Here is a 20383-nt window from a genome sequence, read left to right on the forward strand (position 1 = left end):
GAAACATTCACAATTATATATACATGTGTATGTTTTATTTATCAAGAAACTTAAAATTACATAGTTGAAATACACTTTGTTGTTCAACCAGTTCAAAATCATGATCTGTACACCCATAATTTAAAAAATGCTTTTAATAGAAGGCTTGGTCAGTTTCATTTCACTTTGCATACTTTTGACTAAAGATTTGCTTTGCATACTTTTGACAAATATGTAGCCTGTATGATTTTGTCCTTGATTTATACCTATTTTCACTGAAAATTTCCTGGCAGAAGCCCTGCAGCAGGAGTTATGTTTCCTTGGCAGTGAACAAGTAATGGTATTTCATCATACTAGCCAACTCAAAAGTGGACACATGCATATCACACACACATGAACACACATATATATATCACACATAACAATCAAACACTCACAGAAATGAATGTTTCACGTTGTGTCAAATAAACACACACAAACACACACACACACACACACATACATAGACATATGCACACACACACACGCACATACATAGACATATGCACACACACACACATACACATACACACATGCACACACACACACACACACACACACACACACACACAGACACATGTGGATTGATGGCCTAGAGGCAACGTGTCTGCCTAGGAAGCGAGAGAATCTGAGCGCTCTGGTTCGAATCACAGCTCAGTCACCGATATTTTCTCCCCCTCCACTAGACCTTGAGTGGTGGTCTGGACGCTAGTCACTCAGATTAGATGATAAACTGATGTCCTGTGTGCAGCATGCACTTGGCGCACGTAAAAGAACCCACGGCAACAAAGGGGTTGTTCCTGGCAAAATTCTGTAGAAAAATCCACTTCGACAGGAAAAACAAATAAATAAAAAATTTAAAAAAAGAAAGAAAGAAAAGAAAAAACACCAGCCACCGTGGCGAATTGGTTAGCGTCATGGACTGACGGCTGGGAGGACGCAGGTTCGAATCCCAGCGGAGGTGGGTTTTTCGGCCTGTGGCCGGCTGCTTCCCAGAGTTGAGTGTGCTGTGGGCTTAAATGGGGAGACTGGGACCACACAGTCGAGTGTCATCCACTTCAAGGATGCGTCTTTGGGTGTGTTGCTCTAATTACCTGACCAACACTGCAAGTGTCTGTATCTCTTGGGCCAGGTTAACGCCGGGATATCATTATGACAGGAAGCGTAGAGTACAGCTTTGTCATGCAGTCCCAAACCAAAATGGACCTCCATAGCAACATCATCATCATCATCATTCTCCTCCTCCTTCATCGCCATCAATATAAACAAAATAGTCTCCAAGCCTGTGGCCTTTCATACCCTGCTCTCATGGTGACCTCAGTTTTGATACCCCTCCTTTTCCGTGCTTGGGGTAAGTCCTGTCAGCGTCAGCAGATTCATGGGGGGCTGTTGTTTGAGGGGCATGGTGGCGGTCTTCACTCTAGGAGGGACACTCACTCAGTCTGGCTCAGCGACTAAGCCATTATTGTCGTTAGTGGGGGGCTTAGTAGGTGGTGTCCTAAGTACGTTAAAACAGAACAGGCACCACTGAACACCACCGAAGTGACTCAGCAGCAGTGCAGGGTCTCCTCTGGTGTGTGGCCTCCTGGCGACCTAACATCGATGGTTCCCTGGAACTGCGACGGACGAACCCGGGTGTGGCCGTGTATGGGAGAATCTAAATGAGCGGCGTGGGAGTAATGCCACTGAAACGGTGCAGATGAGGGGGCAGCAAAAAACAAAAACAAAAAATGCATGCAGGAAAAAATACAAAAAAAAATGGGTGGCGCTGTAGTATAGCGACATGCTCTCCCTCGGGAGAGCAGTCCAAATTTCACACAGAGAAATCTGTTGTGATAAAAAAGAAATACAAATATACACTTATGTCAGTATCCAGTCTTTCCTATAGTCAAGACATGAAGTTCTTTCAGGCTATAGTCCGGAATCAAACTGAAGGAAAGTGTCACACCGCTTAACTCAGGAGTTTCCTCCCTTGCTTTTCCCTGCAACCGTTGTTGGGGTTAGAAAAAAATGACAAAAAATATAAAACATAAGGTAACTGAAGTGAATAAACTTGCTGACCTTGACCCACTGACCCCTCTCCTCACGTCATGTGTACACCCACCTCCCTCCCTGTTCACTGCCCTCCGAATCTGAGTCACTGTCAGTACCTTCTTGCTGGTAGCTTTCTTCACTACAGATACTTGATTCAACGTCATCATCCTCATCGATGTCGGAACCTTCAGTTTGAAGCATTTCTATCACTTCAGCAGCCGTAAAAGCCGCTGTCGTGATCTATTTTACTCAAAAAATTTCCATTTGTGTCGCCTGCGGCGCCATTTTCGATATGTATGCAGATTAGCTTGTCATGTGGGGTGCTGAAGTGAACCAGTAGCCAGTGAGTGTGTTGTTACGGAATCTCACGATGAAACTTCCTATTTGACCTTTGACACGTTCACAGTGCCCCATGTAGCTGCGATTGTTATGCTTCCTCATGAGGAAAGCATTGAAAATTTTTTGAATGTCGAAACCGCTATAGCGTTCTGTCTGGAACGCTGCCTTATGTCAGGAACACTATAGCGTTCCATCTTCCGGAGTGAGTTAAAATTTTACATGCAATTATGGAGGTAGTAGACTGAAACAGAAATTCTTTCTCATCTCTGCACACACTTTCCATCCATTCACTTTGACTGACAGAAGACCTGTGACAAGTGCAACCAGGTGTTTAAAGCGACTGACAGAAGACCTGTGACAGGTACAACCAGGTGTTTAAAGCGACTGACAGCAGACCTGTGACAGGTACAACCAGGTGTTTGAAGCGACTGACAGAAGACCTGTGACAGGTACAACCAGGTGTTTAAAGCGACTGACAGCAGACCTGTGACAGGTACAACCAGGTGTTTGAAGCCACTGACAGCAGACCTGTGACAGGTACAACCAGGTGTTTAAAGCCACTGACAGCAGACCTGTGACAGGTACAACCAGGTGTTTAAAGCCACTGACAGCAGACCTGTGACAGGTACAACCAGGTGTTTAAAGCCACTGACAGCAGACCTGTGACAGGTACAACCAGGTGTTTGAAGCCACTGACAGCAGACCTGTGACAGGTACAACCAGGTGTTTAAAGCCACTGACAGCAGACCTGTGACAGGTACAAGCAGGTGTTTGATTTGAAACAACTGACAGAAGACCTGTGACAGGTACATCCAGGTGTTTGATTTGAAATGACTGACAGAAGACCTGTGACAGGTACAACCAGGTGTTTGAAACGACTGACAGAAGACCTGTGACAGGTACATTCAGGTGTTTGAAACGACTGACAGAAGACTAGTGACCGCTACAACCAGGTGTTTGATTTGAAGCAACTGACAGAAGACCTGTGACAGGTACAACCAGGTGTTTGATTTGAAGCGACTGACAGAAGATCTGTGACAGGTACAACCAGGTGTTTGAAACGACTGACAGAAGACCTGTGACAGGTACAACCGGGTGTTCCGCTTCCTGCTGGCGGTGAGGCGCACCCAGCAAGACCTGCAGTCCACCTGGTCCCTGCAGATGCAGGGCAAGGTCAAGGACATCCACCCTGCCACCCAGGGGGAGGGTACCCTGTCTGTGTGGCAGCTGAGGCACCACATGTCCTTCCTGGTGGATAACCTGCAATACTATCTTCAGGTATGAGGCAATAGGATGTTTCCTGTGTTCTGGGAGCTGTGTTGAAATGTGAGGGAACAGTACAGAGGACACTGTGTAAAGATGTGCGTGTGTTGATGATTAGATGATGATAATGATAATAATAGTCATGATAATGGATGAAGTCTAAGAGTGGTCAAAATTTCATGTACTATCTTTTCTTTCTCTAGTCTCTGTGGCTCTTTCCAAATACAATAGACAGAGCAACACACTAGACGCCACGTTCTTGGCATCAGAGATCTTTTCCCATCCCTCTTGCGGCCAGTCAGTGGCAGCCTCTGTGTGTGTGTGTATGTGTGTGCTTGTGTGTATGTGTGGGTCTGTGCTTTTGAGTGCGTTTGTGAATGCGCGAGAGTGTAAGTGTACACAAGTGTCCGGAGAGATCTGTGTACGTGTGTGTGTGTGTGTGAGGGGAGGTGGGAGTGCAGGGGGAGGTGGGGTAGAGGATGAGGTATGTGAGTGTATGCATGCCTACACTGTGGGAGCAACAGGATATTGGAACGTATATATATATATATATATCTTTGTATATATGTGTGTGGGGTTGGGGGTGGGAGATATGGGCGTATGTGTGAGTGCTTGTACCAGTAAGTGTTCATCTCTGTGAGTGTGTGTTTGTGTGTGTGTGTGTGCCGTGGAAGCTGTGATACGTAGACTAGAAATGAGTGTGTGGAGGACGGGGGTAGAGGAGGTGCAAGGTAATGTGTGTGTGTGTGTGTGTGTGTTGGAGCTCATGTACGTTTATATGTATTTGACTGTGCTTTCATATCTGTGAAACTGCATGTTTGGTGCATTTCTGTTACGCATGTGTGGGTGTATGTGTGAATGTGTGTCTTCATGTTTTACATTTATTCGCTTATTTATCACCATTGTTGTCTTATTTATTTATTTATTTTTTTTATTATTATCATTTTATTAGTATTATTATTATTATTACTACTATCTTTTTCTACAAGCAAACAATAATTATTATTGTATTATTATAATTATTATTTATTTATTTATTTATTTATGTCAGCTTATCTATTATTTATTCCCCCGGTTTTTTTTTTGTTTAGTTTTTTTGTGTTTTTTTTTCTCAAGGCCTGACTAAGCGCGTTGGGTTACGCTGCTGGTCAGGCATCTGCTTGGCAGATGTGGTGTAGCGTATATGGTTTTGTCCGAACGCAGTGACGCCTCCTTAGCTACTGAAACTGAAACTTTCTCTTTGTCTTTGACTCTTTCTCTCATGCACTGGTGCTCTATCCCTCTCTCCTCCCTTCCGCCTCCAGTCTCTCATAACTGTTATTGTTTAGGCTCCATTTAGAATGGGCCAACTGACATTCACACCTTGCCTGTATGTGTCTGCACCTCTCTCTCTCTGTATGTCAATCAGTCTGTCTCTCAAGCAGTTGTATGAAGTTGATCTGGGACTCGCTTCTATTTGTTTCATTATAACATGTTTTTTTGATTTTGTCATGAACAATGTAATGTGTGTGTGGTGTTTGTTGTTTGCTTGTGTTTTTTTGTTGTTGTTTTTTCTGCACACTTCTTGTTTTGTCATTTAAATTCTCTCATGCACTATTGTTCTGTTTCTCTCCCCTTCCCTTCTGCCCCAAGTCTCTCATAACTGTCATTGGGTGGACCCCATTTAGAATGGGCCAACTGGCATTCACATTCTACCTGTATGTGCCTGTGTCTGTCTGCATCTCTTTCTCTCTCTGTATAGTCAGTCTGTCACTCGATCACTGATATGAACTTGATCTGGGACTCGCTTCTATTTATTTTACTTTTACATGTTTTTCATTTTGTCATGAACAATGTAACAGCTTGTCTGTTTTGTGTGTGTGTGTGGTGTTTGTTGTTTGTTTGCTTTTTTGTTGTTGTTGTTTTTTCTGCACACTTGATTTTGTCATAAATTGTGTAATGTAGACCCAATGTTGGGTGGGGACTGATCGAAAAAAGGTACACATGTGGAGTGTTGGTCTGGAGGTAACATGTCTGCATAGGAAGAGGGAGATTCTGAGGGCACTGGATCGAATCCCATTTCTCCCCCCCACCCTCCACCACTAGACCTTGTGTGGTGGTCTGGATGCTAGTCATTTGGATGAGACGATAAACCATATCCTGTGTATAGCATGCACTTAGTGTATGGTAAAGAACCCATGGCAACAAAAGGATTTCTCCAGGCAAAAGTCTGTAGAAAAAATCCACTTTGATAGGAAAACAAATAAAATTGCAGGCAGAAAAAATACGAACAAATGGGTGGCACTCTTGATGTAGCAACACGCTCTCTCTGGGGAGAGGAGCCAGAATTTCACAAAGAGAAATCTGTTGTGACAGAAAGAGTAATGCAATACAATGTTATACAAAACAATACAATACAATACAAGTGCTTTTCAAAAAAGAAAAAAGAAAAGGTTGTTTTTGTGTGTTTCAGGTGGATGTGATAGAGTCACAGTACGGTCTGCTGCTGGAGACCATCAACACCACGCGGGACTTCGAGGCAGTCAAGCTGGCCCATGAGCACTTCCTGGCTGCTCTGCTGTCCCAGAGCTTTGTCCACATGAAGTCCGTAAGTCTTCTGGACAGACGTCAACACATACCCACAGATACACACACCCATGTTTACGTCCGTAAGTCTTCTGGACAGATACCAACACATACCCACAGATACACACACCCATGTTTGTGTCCGTAAGTCTTCTGGACAGATACCAACACATACCCACAGATACACACACCCATGTTTACGTCCGTAAGTCTTCTGGACAGGTACCAACACATACCCACAGATACACACACCCATGTTTGTGTCCGTAAGTCTTCTGGACAGATACCAACACATACCCACAGATACACACAGTTTTTTTCATCAAATCCCCACACACCTGAACCCAGACACACACATTACATGCATAGTTCATTTTGATATTTGACTTTTCGTTGATGACTGAGGTATTCAAGTTTGCTTGTTTTTTGTTTTTTCTTGTGGAGTTTGTCATGCATGGTTTTCAGGGAACAGTTCACAATTTCTTTAAACGTTGAACTATTTCTCCACCATAGGCAACTTTAGTCGGCAAGTCAGAGCACAACCATAAGCAACTTTCGTTGACATCAATGGGTCAAGTTTAAAGACCATATTTTACATTGTAGCAAAGCTTGACAGCTGCAGCCAGTTTCTCAGACAATAGAACAATGACTAACTTTTGCCCTCTGACCAGGTTTTAAGTGAACATGTCCACTCTATTGTTTTGACATGAACCAAATTGTGTGACTGAGAGCATGGAGTCTAAAATATTTGGGGCAGGGGAGTGATTTTCACACAGAAACTTGGCGGTGAAAGAGTGGAAAGGGTAGTGAGTCTGAGACCATCATAGTGAAAGAGTGAAAAAGTTATTGAGTCCGAGACCATCATAGTGAAAGAGTGAAAAGGTTAGTGAGTCCGATACCATCATAGTGAAAGAGTGAAAAGGTTAGTGAGTCCGATACCATCATAGTGAAAGAGTGAAAAGGTTAGTGAGTCCGATACCATCATAGTGAAAGAGTGAAAAAGTTATTGAGTCCGAGACCATCATAGTGAAAGAGTGAAAAGGTTAGTGAGTCCGATACCATCATAGTGAAAGAGTGAAAAGGTTAGTGAGTCCGAGACCATCATAGTGAAAGAGTGAAAAGGTTAGTGAGTCCGAGACCATCGTAGCATCACCATCACCAGTTTCAGTTTTTGGGAGAAAAAATTATTTCACGAGAACTATATGACTCAGTGAGTTGCAATGGGAAAGATGATCTTTTTTATGAACCTTTCCTGAGCCTGTTAGCATCAGTCAGTGGTTCTCACCCTTCTAGAATAGGCGCAAATGTTTTTTACCTCCTTCATAGCAGAGATAGGTGTCACAGCTCTAAGAACTATGTTAATTTGATGGACAAGACAGTCAAGGGGTTAATTCAACTTCTGTCCAGTTAAGTGATTTTAAACAGTGTTTGTGTGTGTGCGTGTGTGTGTGTTTTGTACTTGTTGTGCATACTGTCCAATTAAGTGATTTTAAAAAGTGTGTGTGTGTGAGAGAGTATGTTTTGTGCTTGTCGTGCATAAATATTTGGACTTATTTTAGGTTGGAAGAATGTGTGTTTGTGTATGGCATTATGTGTTGGTTCAGATTTCACACTGTGTTGGTTCAGGTGTCACACTGTGTTGGTTCAGGTGTCACACTGTCAATTGGGTACCATGTATGTGGTTTGTTGGTTCAGGTGTCACACTGTGTTGGTTCAGGTGTCACACTGTGTATTGGTTCATGTGTCACACTGTGTGTTGGTTCAGATATCACACTGTGTTGGTTGAGCTGTGGCACTGTGTGTTGGGTACGCTTATAGTTGACTTCGTCAAGTTTTTGCGCCTTATACATATTATTATTAGTAGTAGTTTTTTTTTTGTGTATTTATCTTTTTTTTTTCTCAAGGACTGACTAAGCGCGTTGGGTTATGCTGCTGGTCAGGCATCTGCTTGGCAGATGTGGTGTAGCGTATATGGATTTGTCCGAACACAGTGACGCCTCCTTGAGCTACTGAAACTGGTTTAGGTGTCACACTGTTGGTTCAGATGTCACACTGTGTGTTGGTTGCTATCTGTGTGGTGTGTTGGTTCAGGTGTCACACTGTGTGTTGGTTGCTATCTGTGTGGTGTGTTGGTTCAGGTGTCACACTGTGTGTTGGTTGCTATGTGTGTGCTGTGTTGGTTCAGGTGTCACACTGTGTGTTGGTTGCTATGTGTGTGCTGTGTTGGTTCAGGTGTCACACTGTGTGTTGGTTGCTATGTGTGTGGTGTGTTGGTTCAGAAGTCACACTGTGTGTTGGTGCAGGTACCACACTGTGTGTTGGTTCAGGTGTCACACTGTGTGTTGGTTGCTATGTGTGTGGTGTGTTATTTCAGGTGTCACACTGTGTTGGTACAGGTGTCACACTGTGTGTTGGTTGCTATGCGTATGTGTGTGGTGTGTTATTTCAGGTGTCACACTGTGTTGGTGCAGGTGTCACACTGTGTGTTGGGTACCTTGTGTGTGTTGGTTCAGGTCTCACACTGTGTTGGTTCAGGTGTCACACTGTTATTTCAGGTGTCACACTGTGTGTTGGGTACCTTGTGTGTGTTGGTTCAGGTCTCACACTGTGTTGGTTCAGGTGTCACACTGTTATTTCAGGTGTCACACTATCAATTGGGTACCATGTATGTGGTTTGTTGGTTCAGGTGTCACACTGTGTGTTGGTTCAGGTGTCACACTATCAATTGGGTACCATGTATGTGGTTTGTTGGTTCAGGTGTCACACTGTGTGTTGGTTCGGGTGACACACTATCAATTGGGTACCATGTATGTGGTTTGTTGGTTCAGGTGTCACACTGTGTGTTGGTTCGGGTGACACACTATCAATTGGGTACCATGTATGTGGTTTGTTGGTTCAGGTGTCACACTGTGTGTTGGTTCAGGTGTCACACTGTGTTGGTTCAGGTGTCACACTGTGTTATTTCAGGTGTCACACTGTCAATTGGGTACCATGTATGTGGTTTGTTGGTTCAGGTGTCACACTGTGTTGGTTCAGGTGTCACACTGTGTGTTGGTTCAGGTGTCACACTGTCAATTGGGTACCATGTATGTGGTTTGTTGGTTTAAGTGTCACTCTGTCAATTGGGTACCATGAATGTGGTGTGTTGGTTCAGGTGTCACACCATGTGTTGGTTCAGGTGTCACAGTGTCGGTTCAGGTGTCACACTGTGTGTTGGTTCAGGTGTCACACTGTCAATTGGGTACCATGTATGTGGTTTGTTGGTTCAAGTGTCACTCTGTCAGTTGGGTACCATGAATGTGGTGTGTTGGTTCAGGTGTCACACTGTGTTGGTTCAGGTGTCACACTGTTGGTTCAGGTGTCACACTGTGTGTTGGTTCAGGTGTCACACTGTCAATTGGGTACCATGTATGTGGTTTGTTGGTTCAAGTGTCACTCTGTCAGTTGGGTACCATGAATGTGGTGTGTTGGTTCAGGTGTCACACTGTGTTGGTTCAGGTGTCACACTGTTGGTTCAGGTGTCACACTGTCTAAGCGAGATCCTGGACCTGTGTTCCTCCTTCTGTCGCCTGCTGACCATTCAACTGTCACCTTTGGCTGATAAAGAGCTGACCCAGCTTTCTGCTATCACCAAGGTCAGTGAATGTATATCTCTGTTTTCTTTCTCTTCATCACTTTTTTGTTGTTCGTGTTGATGTTGTTGTTTTATGTCGTTACCTTGTTTTTGGGGCCCATGTGCCAGAATCAGTGTTGTATTACTCTTTTGTCGCAACATATTTTTGTGTGTGAAATTGGAGCTTCTCTCCCTAGGGAGAGTGTGTCTCTACAGCGAGAGTGCCTCCCTCCCCCTTTTTTTCCTACCTGCAAGTGCAAGTGTATTTTTCCAATTAAAAAAGAATGATGGCAGTTCATTTTCATATTTCACTATAAATTAATCTTTAAATCCTGCATGATATTTTTTTTGTCCTTTTACAGAACTTCCAGCGGCAATCCAACATTTTGTTTCGCATCCTGTCGAGTGTGTCGAGCCACAATGCCAGCCCTCACCTGACACAGCTACTGCTGCGCCTGGACTTCAACAAGTACTACACCACATCTGGGGGCCAGCTGGGCAGGTGAGTCATGCAGTGCACAGGCAGGCATCAGAATGGTTCGCTGATCTTCGTATTTCAGAGGATTGGGGGACCGATGACTGCGGTTTTGGCTTGGGCAGTCGCGGGTTAAATTTTTTATGGAGCGCAATCTTATTCTGAAATGGTATTCTTAAATAGCTTTTCGTGTTGTTGTTATTTTACGCATATATGGTATTCTGAAACGGCTCGTTCTGTTTTTGCACACTGCATGCAAAAGTGTCGGCGCCATCTTTTTCAGTATCACTGCATCTTTACACCACCGGGGGCCTGGCAGCCCCTGGTCTTCTGCCTTCTTCAGAGAATTAGATTCTGGAGTGTTCTGATGCCTGACAGGTCTGCTGGGGGCACAGGGCTGTAGAGCCAGCTACACCTCACCTCCCCCTTCACTTGCTTTTTTGCTAAGACCGATTCACAATGAAAGTTGTTGATAAGTCAGCTCAGCTTTATTTTCTCCAAAGATAAATTCCTGTGATTGATGTTGATGTGATGCAAGAGCAGTGGTTTTGTATCCTGGGATAAAGTGTCCAGTGTATGGTTTAAATTGCAGGGGATCAGAACTGTTTTTTGTGTGTTTATTGACTGGGATATTTCCAGTCCTGTAATGACAATGTGTTGCCAGACTGGCCGTGTTAGAGTCCAGACAAAGAAAGAGAGGAACTTGAGGTTCCAACAGCCTGAAACATGACAGAGACATTAACACAGTGTTGGTTTAGCGCTTATAGCTGTTAGAGGCGTTTGATTGGCTAAGAGCGGGCCAGACTAAGAGGGGCGTCTTTTCACTGTTAGCCGCGCGAAATTTGGCCAAACAGAGCAAACCATAGGCCTAGTTTGCATCAGTTTGACATGGTAAGTATATGTAAACACCAAACATGGAGTATAATACAAACTCCTCCTGTTGGTTTACTGGGGTAGGGCAACAGTATCAGTGTCAGGATGAATCATATCCAGCTTTCAGAATTTATGAGCTGCTTCCCTCAGGTCATCAATTTGGAAATGCTAGAACCCAAACCAGTTGTTTTCCAATAACTTTTTATCCAAAACATTCAGTGCCCTGTCTCTCAAATGAACTTAAAAGTGAATATAAGAGAATTGTTCAACCAGTTAACTGTAGACCTAATCATCAGCCCCACATTTAATTTGTAATATGTGACATATATTCAAGAGAGTATTTGCATTGATATGCTGTGTTGTTGTGTGGACATTTGTTGTGTGTTGGCATGCATGTGTGTGAGGGTGAGTGTGCACATGCACAAGTACTTATATATGTATACATATATATTCAGACTATATTTGTATATTTCCAATTCATGTTTATGCTTTTTATATACCACCATCCCTCCAGTACACTTGGTAATAAAGACATTCTATGCTAGTCAGTTCTATTCTGTTTTCACTTTCAGTGTCAGGAATGGAATCTTGTCATGTCTGGAACTGACAGATTCTGGCAAGCTGCTAGAACAAAGCAGAGGCAAACTATGTAGATGGAGCTATAACCTGATAAATTTCTGTTGAACAGTACTGGCTTTATAATGTACTATTTCTTATTCAGTTCTGACTAAACAGAAGTTTGCTTTGATAATGATGCTTATGAAAAAGCAAACAAAAAGACCAAAGTAGTTAATATACTGTCCTAAATGGTGATTTTTTTATGTTGCAGTGTTTGAAAAGACGATTGGTTGGCAGCATGGTTCACCAGAACAGTCTCAGGACTATGAAGCAGAGAAGCTCATGTATCAGTTTTTTCACTTACCTCTGGAGTGCTGCTCACTGACCTTGTGTCCTCATGGAATGGCTTTTGAAAAGAAAGAACAGAAAAACCATGTGCTTCCATACAAATACATACATGTATACTCAAACGCATGTTGTTAAGTTGTGGCCTAGTGATAATGTGTCTGCCTAGAAGGCAAGAGAATCTTGGGGTGCAGGATCAAATGTCACACTCACCAGGATTTTCTCCTCTCCTGTAGACCTTGAGTGGTGGTCTGAACACTCCCATTTACATGAGACAATAAATCAAGGTCCCATATGTAGCATGGGTTTGGCACATATGAAGGAACCCATGGCAACAAAAGGGTTGCCCTTGGCAATTTTGTGAAGAAAAATCCACCCTAGTATACAGGTGTGCATGTGTATGACTGAATCCTGACTGAATGTGTCAGGAAATTAATGGCTAGTGTCAAAAGGTAGCCTTCAGTTGGCTCTACCCCGATAGACATCCTGTGGTGTAAATGATTGCATGTTTGTAAAGCACTTAGAGTCTGGTCTCTGAACAAAGATAGGCTCTATGTAAGTATCAATAACCATGTCCACTCACAAGCACGCTCAAGTTTACTTAATTCATTTGGTGTTGAAATTGAGAACATTTGAATGCCAGTCGTTTTCCATTTCCTAGTAAAAAAAAAAAATAAGTGCAAAATACTGAGAGATGTTATCAGTTATGACAAATACTTGATTTATGACTTATGTACAGTGTCTTTAGTTTATGTTTTGTGGATAGTAATGAATGTACTGTACATATGTATGGAGATGAATGAGGGATATTGGAAGAGTGTCCATGTAAACACATTGTGATACATATGAAGTCATTGTGAGGAAGCAAAGCTTTGAAAACAGATCTGTTTGTACAGCTGATGAATGCATGCCAGAATAAATGAAGCCTGTGAAACATTCTTAATGCTTCTGTTTTTTTGTTTTTCATGGACTCCAGACAAGTCAGAAATTCATGAAAACCAACTTCCTTCTTTCCACTTTTTTTTATATTTTTTTTTTTACATCCCTATGCATCCTTCAAGCCCAAAATGTAAAACTTAGCATTCTGAATGGTGCTTAGTAATTTTTGCTGGTTTTATTGGTGCTTTTGTATCCTTTGCACATGACTTTCTCCAATTCAGCAAGTCAAAGAGAGTGTTAATGTGCAAAGGACATTGACAGTCCCTGCAGAATTAATTAATTCTGGAAGTGTAGGTATGATGGTGCAGTCCTTAATGGCTGTATGGATACCAAACACATGGGCAAAAACAGACAATTTTCATTTTTTTTGAATACGTGCATTTTTTTCAAACTTGTTTCCCAGTTTAACCCTTTTGTTTCATGGGTGTCATGAAATTAAAGCAATTAAAGAAATCCAAGCCGAGAGCTGCAACAGAAGAAATAACATGCTAAGAGGGCACAGATATATACATACATGTGTGTGCATGCACACAAATACAGAGACAGACGATAGACGTACAGAGGTTAAAAGAAAGGAGGTGGAAAAGTGGCAGACAAACCATAAAGTGTAGAGGTGTACATCAGAAATTCAGGTTCTTTTAATTTTGTCTTTGTTATGCCGGAAAAAAACAGACTGCATTTATGCAGTGTACATCAAAACTGACATTTTTTTTTTTCTAGGTATCTCACAGGTTGAGAAATATTGACAAATTTGAACATAACTATGCCTACTCGTGGAATTTTGTCAACCATGGAAATACAAGTGACATAGGCATACCTGCACACAGTTCACCCCCACACACAATGACACAACCGCATGCATGCACACACACACACACACTCACACACATGCAGATGCACACACACATAGTACTACATTGTAAAATACTTAACCAAAAGCATTATATGTAATTCTATTGGAGTGTCACTTTCATGATTTGTCTTATTTTGAATGCTGCATTTAACTGCTGGACAACAAAACAGTTGAAGTTTGGAACACGTATCAGGTACTAAACTTGAAACCATGCTATAACGTTAGAACTGCTTCTGGCAGCGTCACATGAGAAACTAACTGCAAGAAGATGGCAGCCAGCTGTGGCACAGGCTCGCTATGAAACATTAAATGTATCGCCACTCCCTCTATCACTCAGTGGGTTTGATCCCGCTTTTTACAACTCCTACAACTGCCTCTCCATGGTGAAAAACGTGCTTTTTAAGTTGTATGATTTCACCAACCACCACCCTTGAAAGGCAACGGGATGTCACCCGTTTTTTACACCCCAACTGATCCAGCACACCCATGCTCTCTCACTCAAATACAGAGTGGAGACAAGAACTCAACTTCATCAAAACAGGTTACCGATTGATTTTCACTGATTTAGGGATTTTACACTGTTATGGTTTGTTTTTATTCACTGCCATGAAACAAGTCAACATATTTTAATGGATTTGGATTGATAATGCGTATTACTTGGATTCATAATGAGCAGAGTGGAAAAGTAAAGCCACTGAAAAGGCATTAACTTTAAGGATGGGGTAGACAAAGAAGAAGAAGAAAAAAATATATGTAATTACAAACGGCAATCAATATAGATTTACAGGAAAATATGTGCTGTGCATGATATCACAGGGAAACGGTATGCGGTTCATATCACAGAGTGCTTTGCAAGTCATTGGAAACAGCAAAACAGAATAGCAGTTAATTTTCTTTGCTTCTGAAGCAACTGACCATGTTTAGTTTCCTGTGAAATTTCACCCATTGAGGCAACATGCATATTCTGTGGTTGTGTGTGTGTGTGTATGTGTACAAGCAAGCGTGCGTACGTGTGTACATGTATTTGTCATTTTCACATGTGTACACATACACGTTACCAATCACAAACTGTTCCACCCAGACTGGTCAGCTGAAGCTAATTCTTCTTTACTCTGTGCTCCAGAATCTGTCTGCATGTTATGATAGGGCAGTATGTATATATATATATATAATTACTACATCGCTGATGCAGACGGTCAAAGTATATAATTATGTCTTTCATGTAGTCAGAAGTCATATACAACACAATTTGACTCGTACCATAAAATTAGTCGTTCTGTTAAACACACACACACATGCGCGTGCGTTCACACACCCACATGCGCGCGCGCGCTCACACACACACACACACATGCGCGCGCGCGCTCACACACACACACACACACACACAAATCGTCCAGCCACTGTGGTAAACGAGAGAGATCAAGTTTAGGCATGGTCAGCAACAGACCGTTGTACACCCTCAAATTAAAAACAAACAAATACACACATGAGAATGTCAGTTCCACACCGTTTGTCATCACCTTACACTGATAACCGTACAAGTAGTGTCACTTTGTTTCAAAATGCACTTCCCATTCACGTCACATCCGAAAAGCCTAGATCAATATGAATGAAAGTCAGAACTGGAGATTATATACATCAGTACAACAATATTAATAGGTCATAAATGTTTACAGTGTTGAATAATCAAGTACAGAGACGCCATCCTTGATATGTGCAAAGGTCGATATAACTAAAAAAATAAAATAAAAAATAAAAAAAATCACCAAAACACCACTGATATCGTTCTTCTCACACACTGTCCGCAACTTGTGCAGGCTGCATATTGCGGTATTTCCTTTTGATTCGTGCTTTTTGTCACTCGAGTATTTAAAACTCGATAACCCACAATATGGGCAGCTCAGATCATTTCACCGAAGAAGTTGCTGTATAGCAAAGACAATACGAACATAAATATGAATAAATTACTGTAACAACAACACTAGCATTCAGTTGACTTTTTAGTTCATAGCACAAACTGGACTTAAAAAACAACGTTAAACCCAATTTTGTTCAACCTTCTTCTTTCATGTCGTGATTGCTCTTCCTTCTTAACCTTTTCATGAGGATGTTTTTCTCCTTTATGTTTGCTCACTTTATTCATTCTAATATTGTCACACACACACACACACACAAATGTGTGCATATTAATTTTGGTTGAGTATGCTATGTATGTTTCAAATTTCATTCGTTCCCACCCGTCACTACGCTGAGGTAGTCGGTAATAACGTTCATGTACTTTAATTAACTAGTCCGTTATTGCTCCTCCGCCTATACCCAAATGACCTGTTGCTATTTACACTGCTTTGTCTGATAACTACAATGACGATTCGCACATTTCTGAAAGCTAGAAAGAGGGAGAAAGAGACAGATGATGGTGTTATATATATATATATACATATATATATATACGCGTGTGTGTGTGTGTGTGTGTGTGTGTGTGTGTGTACTTCCTTTTTATCGGACGGAGATTTAACGGCTATTCTATATTTTTCTTCTTATGATTATATTCAATTCTTCTTTTGTGGAAATACCTATTGTGCTGGTTCAGAAATTCCTGCAATGATAGACAGGGACAGAGAAAAAGACAGAGACTGACAGACAGAGAGAGAGAGAGTAATGCCAGGCGACAAACGTGGGATCACACTGTATAGGCTGCAGACAAGACGGGCCATGCCCCTATCACTCCCTCCAGGCGCTGAAGATTGGTGGTGTGTCAGCAGAATGGTGGTCTTTCAGGAAAGAAAGAAGATCCGTCAGACATAAAGGTGGTCTGTCAGACATAAAATGTGGTCGGTCAGGAAAGAAAGATGGTCCGTCAGAAGAAAGTTGGTCCGTCAGAAGAAAGTTGGTCTGTCAGAGGAAAGGCAGTCCGTCAGAGGAAAGTTGGTCTGTCAGAGGAAAGTTGGTTTTTCCTTGGTCTGTCAGAGGAAAGTTGGTCTGTCAGAGGAAAGTTGGTCTGTCAGAGGAAAGTTGGTCTGTCAGAGGAAAGTTGGTCTGTCAGAGGAAAGGCAGTCCGTCAGACACACAGTGGCCACCAACATATGGGCCAACCAGGCGTCACTCCGTCCAGGCGTTGGCCAGCGGCTCCACCTCCCGGTGCTTGAGGACCTGAAAGAGGCGCATGGTGTCTGTGGCCAGCGTGTTGATGCCCGACAGGTCGATCCTCTCGTCGGGCACCCGCAGGTAGCGACACTTGCTCATGTCCCGCCACAGCCCCATCAGCCGCTCCTTGTAGTCCTGCTCTGGCAGGTACGTCGGTCGGGCGTTAAACTCCACCCGCCTCCGCCTGAAGAGAGCGCCACTCAAAGCGTCCACCCCCTCACCACCACCGCCACCGCCGCCGCCTCCTTGACCCTTGGCCTTGTCCAAAACGGGTCGGGTCATCGGGGTCAGTGGAGGGTTGTCCTTGAGGTACTGGTCAATGTCTCGCAGGAACCTGTCTTTCCGCCGGCTGATGACCGCCGCCCGGTACTGCTCTTCCTCCAGCAGTTCCGCCCTCCGCTCAGCGAATAGGTCCTCTCCCAGGTCGTCCACCAGGTCGTCCTGCACGCTCAGGAAGGAGGAGGTCCTGTCGTGGTGGGACCTGGGCGTGGCCACACTGACTCCACCCCCCTCCCTGACGCCGTCCTCGCGTTCACGCGCTTCCTTCTCTGTGGCCACGTGCGAGGAGAAGGGCGCGTGAGAGTGGGAGTGGGAGGTAGTGGTCCGGGAGTGGGAGGTGGCGGCGGAGGACCTTCTGGTCCTGTCCCCGTCTTTGTTTCTGTGACCGTTCACCGTGATCACGGGGCTGGGCTTCCTGCCCTGCTGGGGGCCGTCCGCGGGGTGCTTGTGGGCCTGGTGCGGGGAGGGCGTGGACCCTTTGGAGTGCTGAGAGTCCATGGACGAGGAGGAGGAAGTGCCGTTCTGCTGGACCTGGGTCTGAGCAGGGGATGGTCTCGTCAGGCCTCGCGACCCCGGCCTCTCCGAGGCGGTACCTGCACAGAGTTTGTTGTTGTTCCCGTTCGGCTTGGTTGTCTCTGAGAGTTTAGGGCTGACAGCCGCACCGGCAGAGTGTCCTTCCGCTCCCCTGTGAGCACTGAGTGCTGTGCTGGGTCTGGACGAGCCTCCCACAGCCACACTGGCAGACCCTGGCCGGCAGCCTGCAGGGGGTGGGGGCACGTCCACGAACACCCCGGTCACAGAGTTGCTGCGTTTCAGGATCCCCGGGGGCGGGGCCAAGCCTCCGTTGTGGTCGGGTAGGTTGACCCTGGGTTGGGCGCTTTTGGCTCGGAGCTGTCGGGCCGGGGTGGTCCGGTGGGAAGAGTTGAGTCTGCGGGCGGCGGCGGCGATCTTGATGGCGGAGCCTAGACTGACTGCGGGGTACATGGGCTGGAGCTTGCCCTCTGCCTCCAGCTGTCTGAGTCTGCAACACAAAAACATCATGTAGGTAGGTGACGATACTGCATTTGCAGCTGGGGATGACAGCAGGAGAAGGAGACAGAGGAGGAGGAGGGGGAGAAAGAAAAAGAAGGAGGAGGAGGGGGACTAGTGAAGAGAAGAAAATTAGAAGATATGAAGTAAATACCTATCCAGTGACCCCCCGCACCCCCGGCCCCACCCCCAAGAAAAAAACAACAACAAACAACAAAAAAAGTCACCCCGAACTCCCCCCACTATTTCTTCTTCCCATCCCATCCTTCCCCCCACCCCACGCCCCCACCACCCACCCACCCACCATCCTCATTCACCACCCCACCAAACCCCACCCACCCTAAAGACGCTAATATCTCAGGAAATTCTAGTGTCTATGCCCAACCAACCCCACCCCCCCTCCTCCCCTTCCCCTCCCCCAACTCACTCATGAATCTCGTCAGGCTCGAGGTGGGACTTGATCCGGGAGACCCTGTCCTTCATCTGGCGGAAGTGGACCTTGACGGTGCGGTTGTGGAGGTCGAGCAGCTTGAGGGAGTAGGAGGCCTCCAGGCGGAGCGTGGCCAGAGACTTCTCCAGCACGCGCTGCTCCTTCTGGTTGAAGGCCACGGCCACCACCTCCCTCTCCCGCCTCCGGGACCCCGACATCAGGCTTTGCTGCTGGCCCTGACAGAGACAGAAAAAAACAACAACTGTGAATAAAGAGATGAAGGAAGGGTGCGATATGGTTGAAAGACCAAAACAATAAATGAATAAATAAATAATAAAATTAATGAATAAAGATAGAAAGGAAGAAGAAAAAAGGCCCGACCTGGTTGAAAGACCAAAACAATAGATAGGTAAATAAATAAATTTATCAATTAATTATTTATTAATCAATTATATATATATATATATATATATATATATATATGTGTGTGTGTGTGTGTAAAATAAGCAAACAAACAAACAAATAACTAAACTGACTAACTAACTGAATGAATAAATTAAACGCCCGAACTGGCTGAAAGAGGATGACATGAAAAATATATCAATACATCTATCGGTGTTCAGAAAATTAATAGTAAGCAAAAAGACTAGGAAATCGATTATATAAAAAATAAGATAAAAAAAGAAAGAAAAGAAAGTCGGAACTAGATGAAGTAAGATAACATGAAAAGAACAGTATGTTGGTGCTCAGAAAATTAGTTGGAAACAGAAAAAGACATAGAAACAGAAAACAACACTATTAAGTATAGAAATTGGATAAACAAGGGAATATATTGCACTGCACACTTCGTAAACGATGATGGAAATTTTCTTGCACACAACGAATTTAACAGAAAATATAGAATTAATGCACATTTTTTAAAGTTTCAATGGACGTTTACAAGCCATTAAGAAGTACGTATATATACAGAAACAGAATTAAACATATCAGAAAACACAACGCACGATATTCCCTCAGCGTTAAAAATTATATACTCTGTACCTAAAGGAACCAGGCCACAATACGATATTTTATTATCTGACAATAAGCTTCCCGACGGCTGTCTAAAGTGGTCTGAAAAACTAGGAGTAGATATTTCGTGGAAAAAAGTGTTTGATAATATACAGAAAATAGATGACATAAAAACTTAAATGGTTACAATTACGTATAGTACACAGAATTATTGGAACGAAAGTTATTCTGAAAGAAATGGGACTAGTAAATGACAATCATTGTGACTTCTGTATGGAAGCAAAGGATAATATTGAACACATATTCTGGAGATGTAATAGCGCAAAACAATTTTGGCGAAACTTCGAAAAGCTGTTAAAAGAAAAAAAAAGTACAGTATGTACAAACATAAGAATAACAGAAAATATAATATTATTTAGTATAGCTGAAAATATGCTCACAAAGTCAGTGTCTGACTTTTTAAATGTATAAATTATTTACAGGTGCAAAATGGAAAAGAGCACACCGAACCTACCTTCTTTTAAAAGCTACCTATTTTCGCGATACCAAATTGAAGAAAATAACGCAAGAATGGCATGGACATTAAATGACTTTGAAATAAAATGGTTACCC

The 20383-nt window shown here is 43.4% G+C and overlaps 2 protein-coding genes across 5 annotated transcripts in view; one reads left to right on the plus strand and one right to left on the minus strand.

Moving 5' to 3' along the window:
* LOC143282444 (gamma-tubulin complex component 4-like) overlaps positions 1–13015 on the plus strand; it is a 43139-nt gene extending 30124 nt beyond the window's left edge. The window contains exons 12-16 of the mRNA XM_076588086.1: positions 3477–3669; positions 6107–6241; positions 9738–9854; positions 10195–10334; positions 12010–13015. Of these exons, the coding sequence (XP_076444201.1) occupies positions 3477–3669; positions 6107–6241; positions 9738–9854; positions 10195–10334; positions 12010–12016 (592 nt within the window). The 3' untranslated portion in view covers positions 12017–13015. The remainder of the gene's footprint in view (positions 1–3476; positions 3670–6106; positions 6242–9737; positions 9855–10194; positions 10335–12009) is intronic.
* Positions 13016–16839: 3824 nt separating this feature from the next.
* Positions 16840–20383, minus strand: part of LOC143282019 (uncharacterized) — a 71740-nt gene continuing 68196 nt past the window's right edge. For all 4 annotated transcript variants that reach the window (XM_076587440.1, XM_076587436.1, XM_076587438.1 and 1 more), the window contains exons 2-3: positions 18758–18996; positions 16840–18322 (exon numbers count right to left, since the gene is read on the minus strand). In XM_076587440.1, coding sequence (XP_076443555.1) covers positions 16978–18322; positions 18758–18978 — 1566 coding nt within the window. In that variant the 5' untranslated portion in view covers positions 18979–18996 and the 3' untranslated portion in view covers positions 16840–16977. The remainder of the gene's footprint in view (positions 18323–18757; positions 18997–20383) is intronic.

The sequence above is a fragment of the Babylonia areolata genome, chromosome 5 (genome assembly GCF_041734735.1).
Source record: "Babylonia areolata isolate BAREFJ2019XMU chromosome 5, ASM4173473v1, whole genome shotgun sequence".
NCBI lineage: Eukaryota > Metazoa > Mollusca > Gastropoda > Neogastropoda > Buccinidae > Babylonia > Babylonia areolata.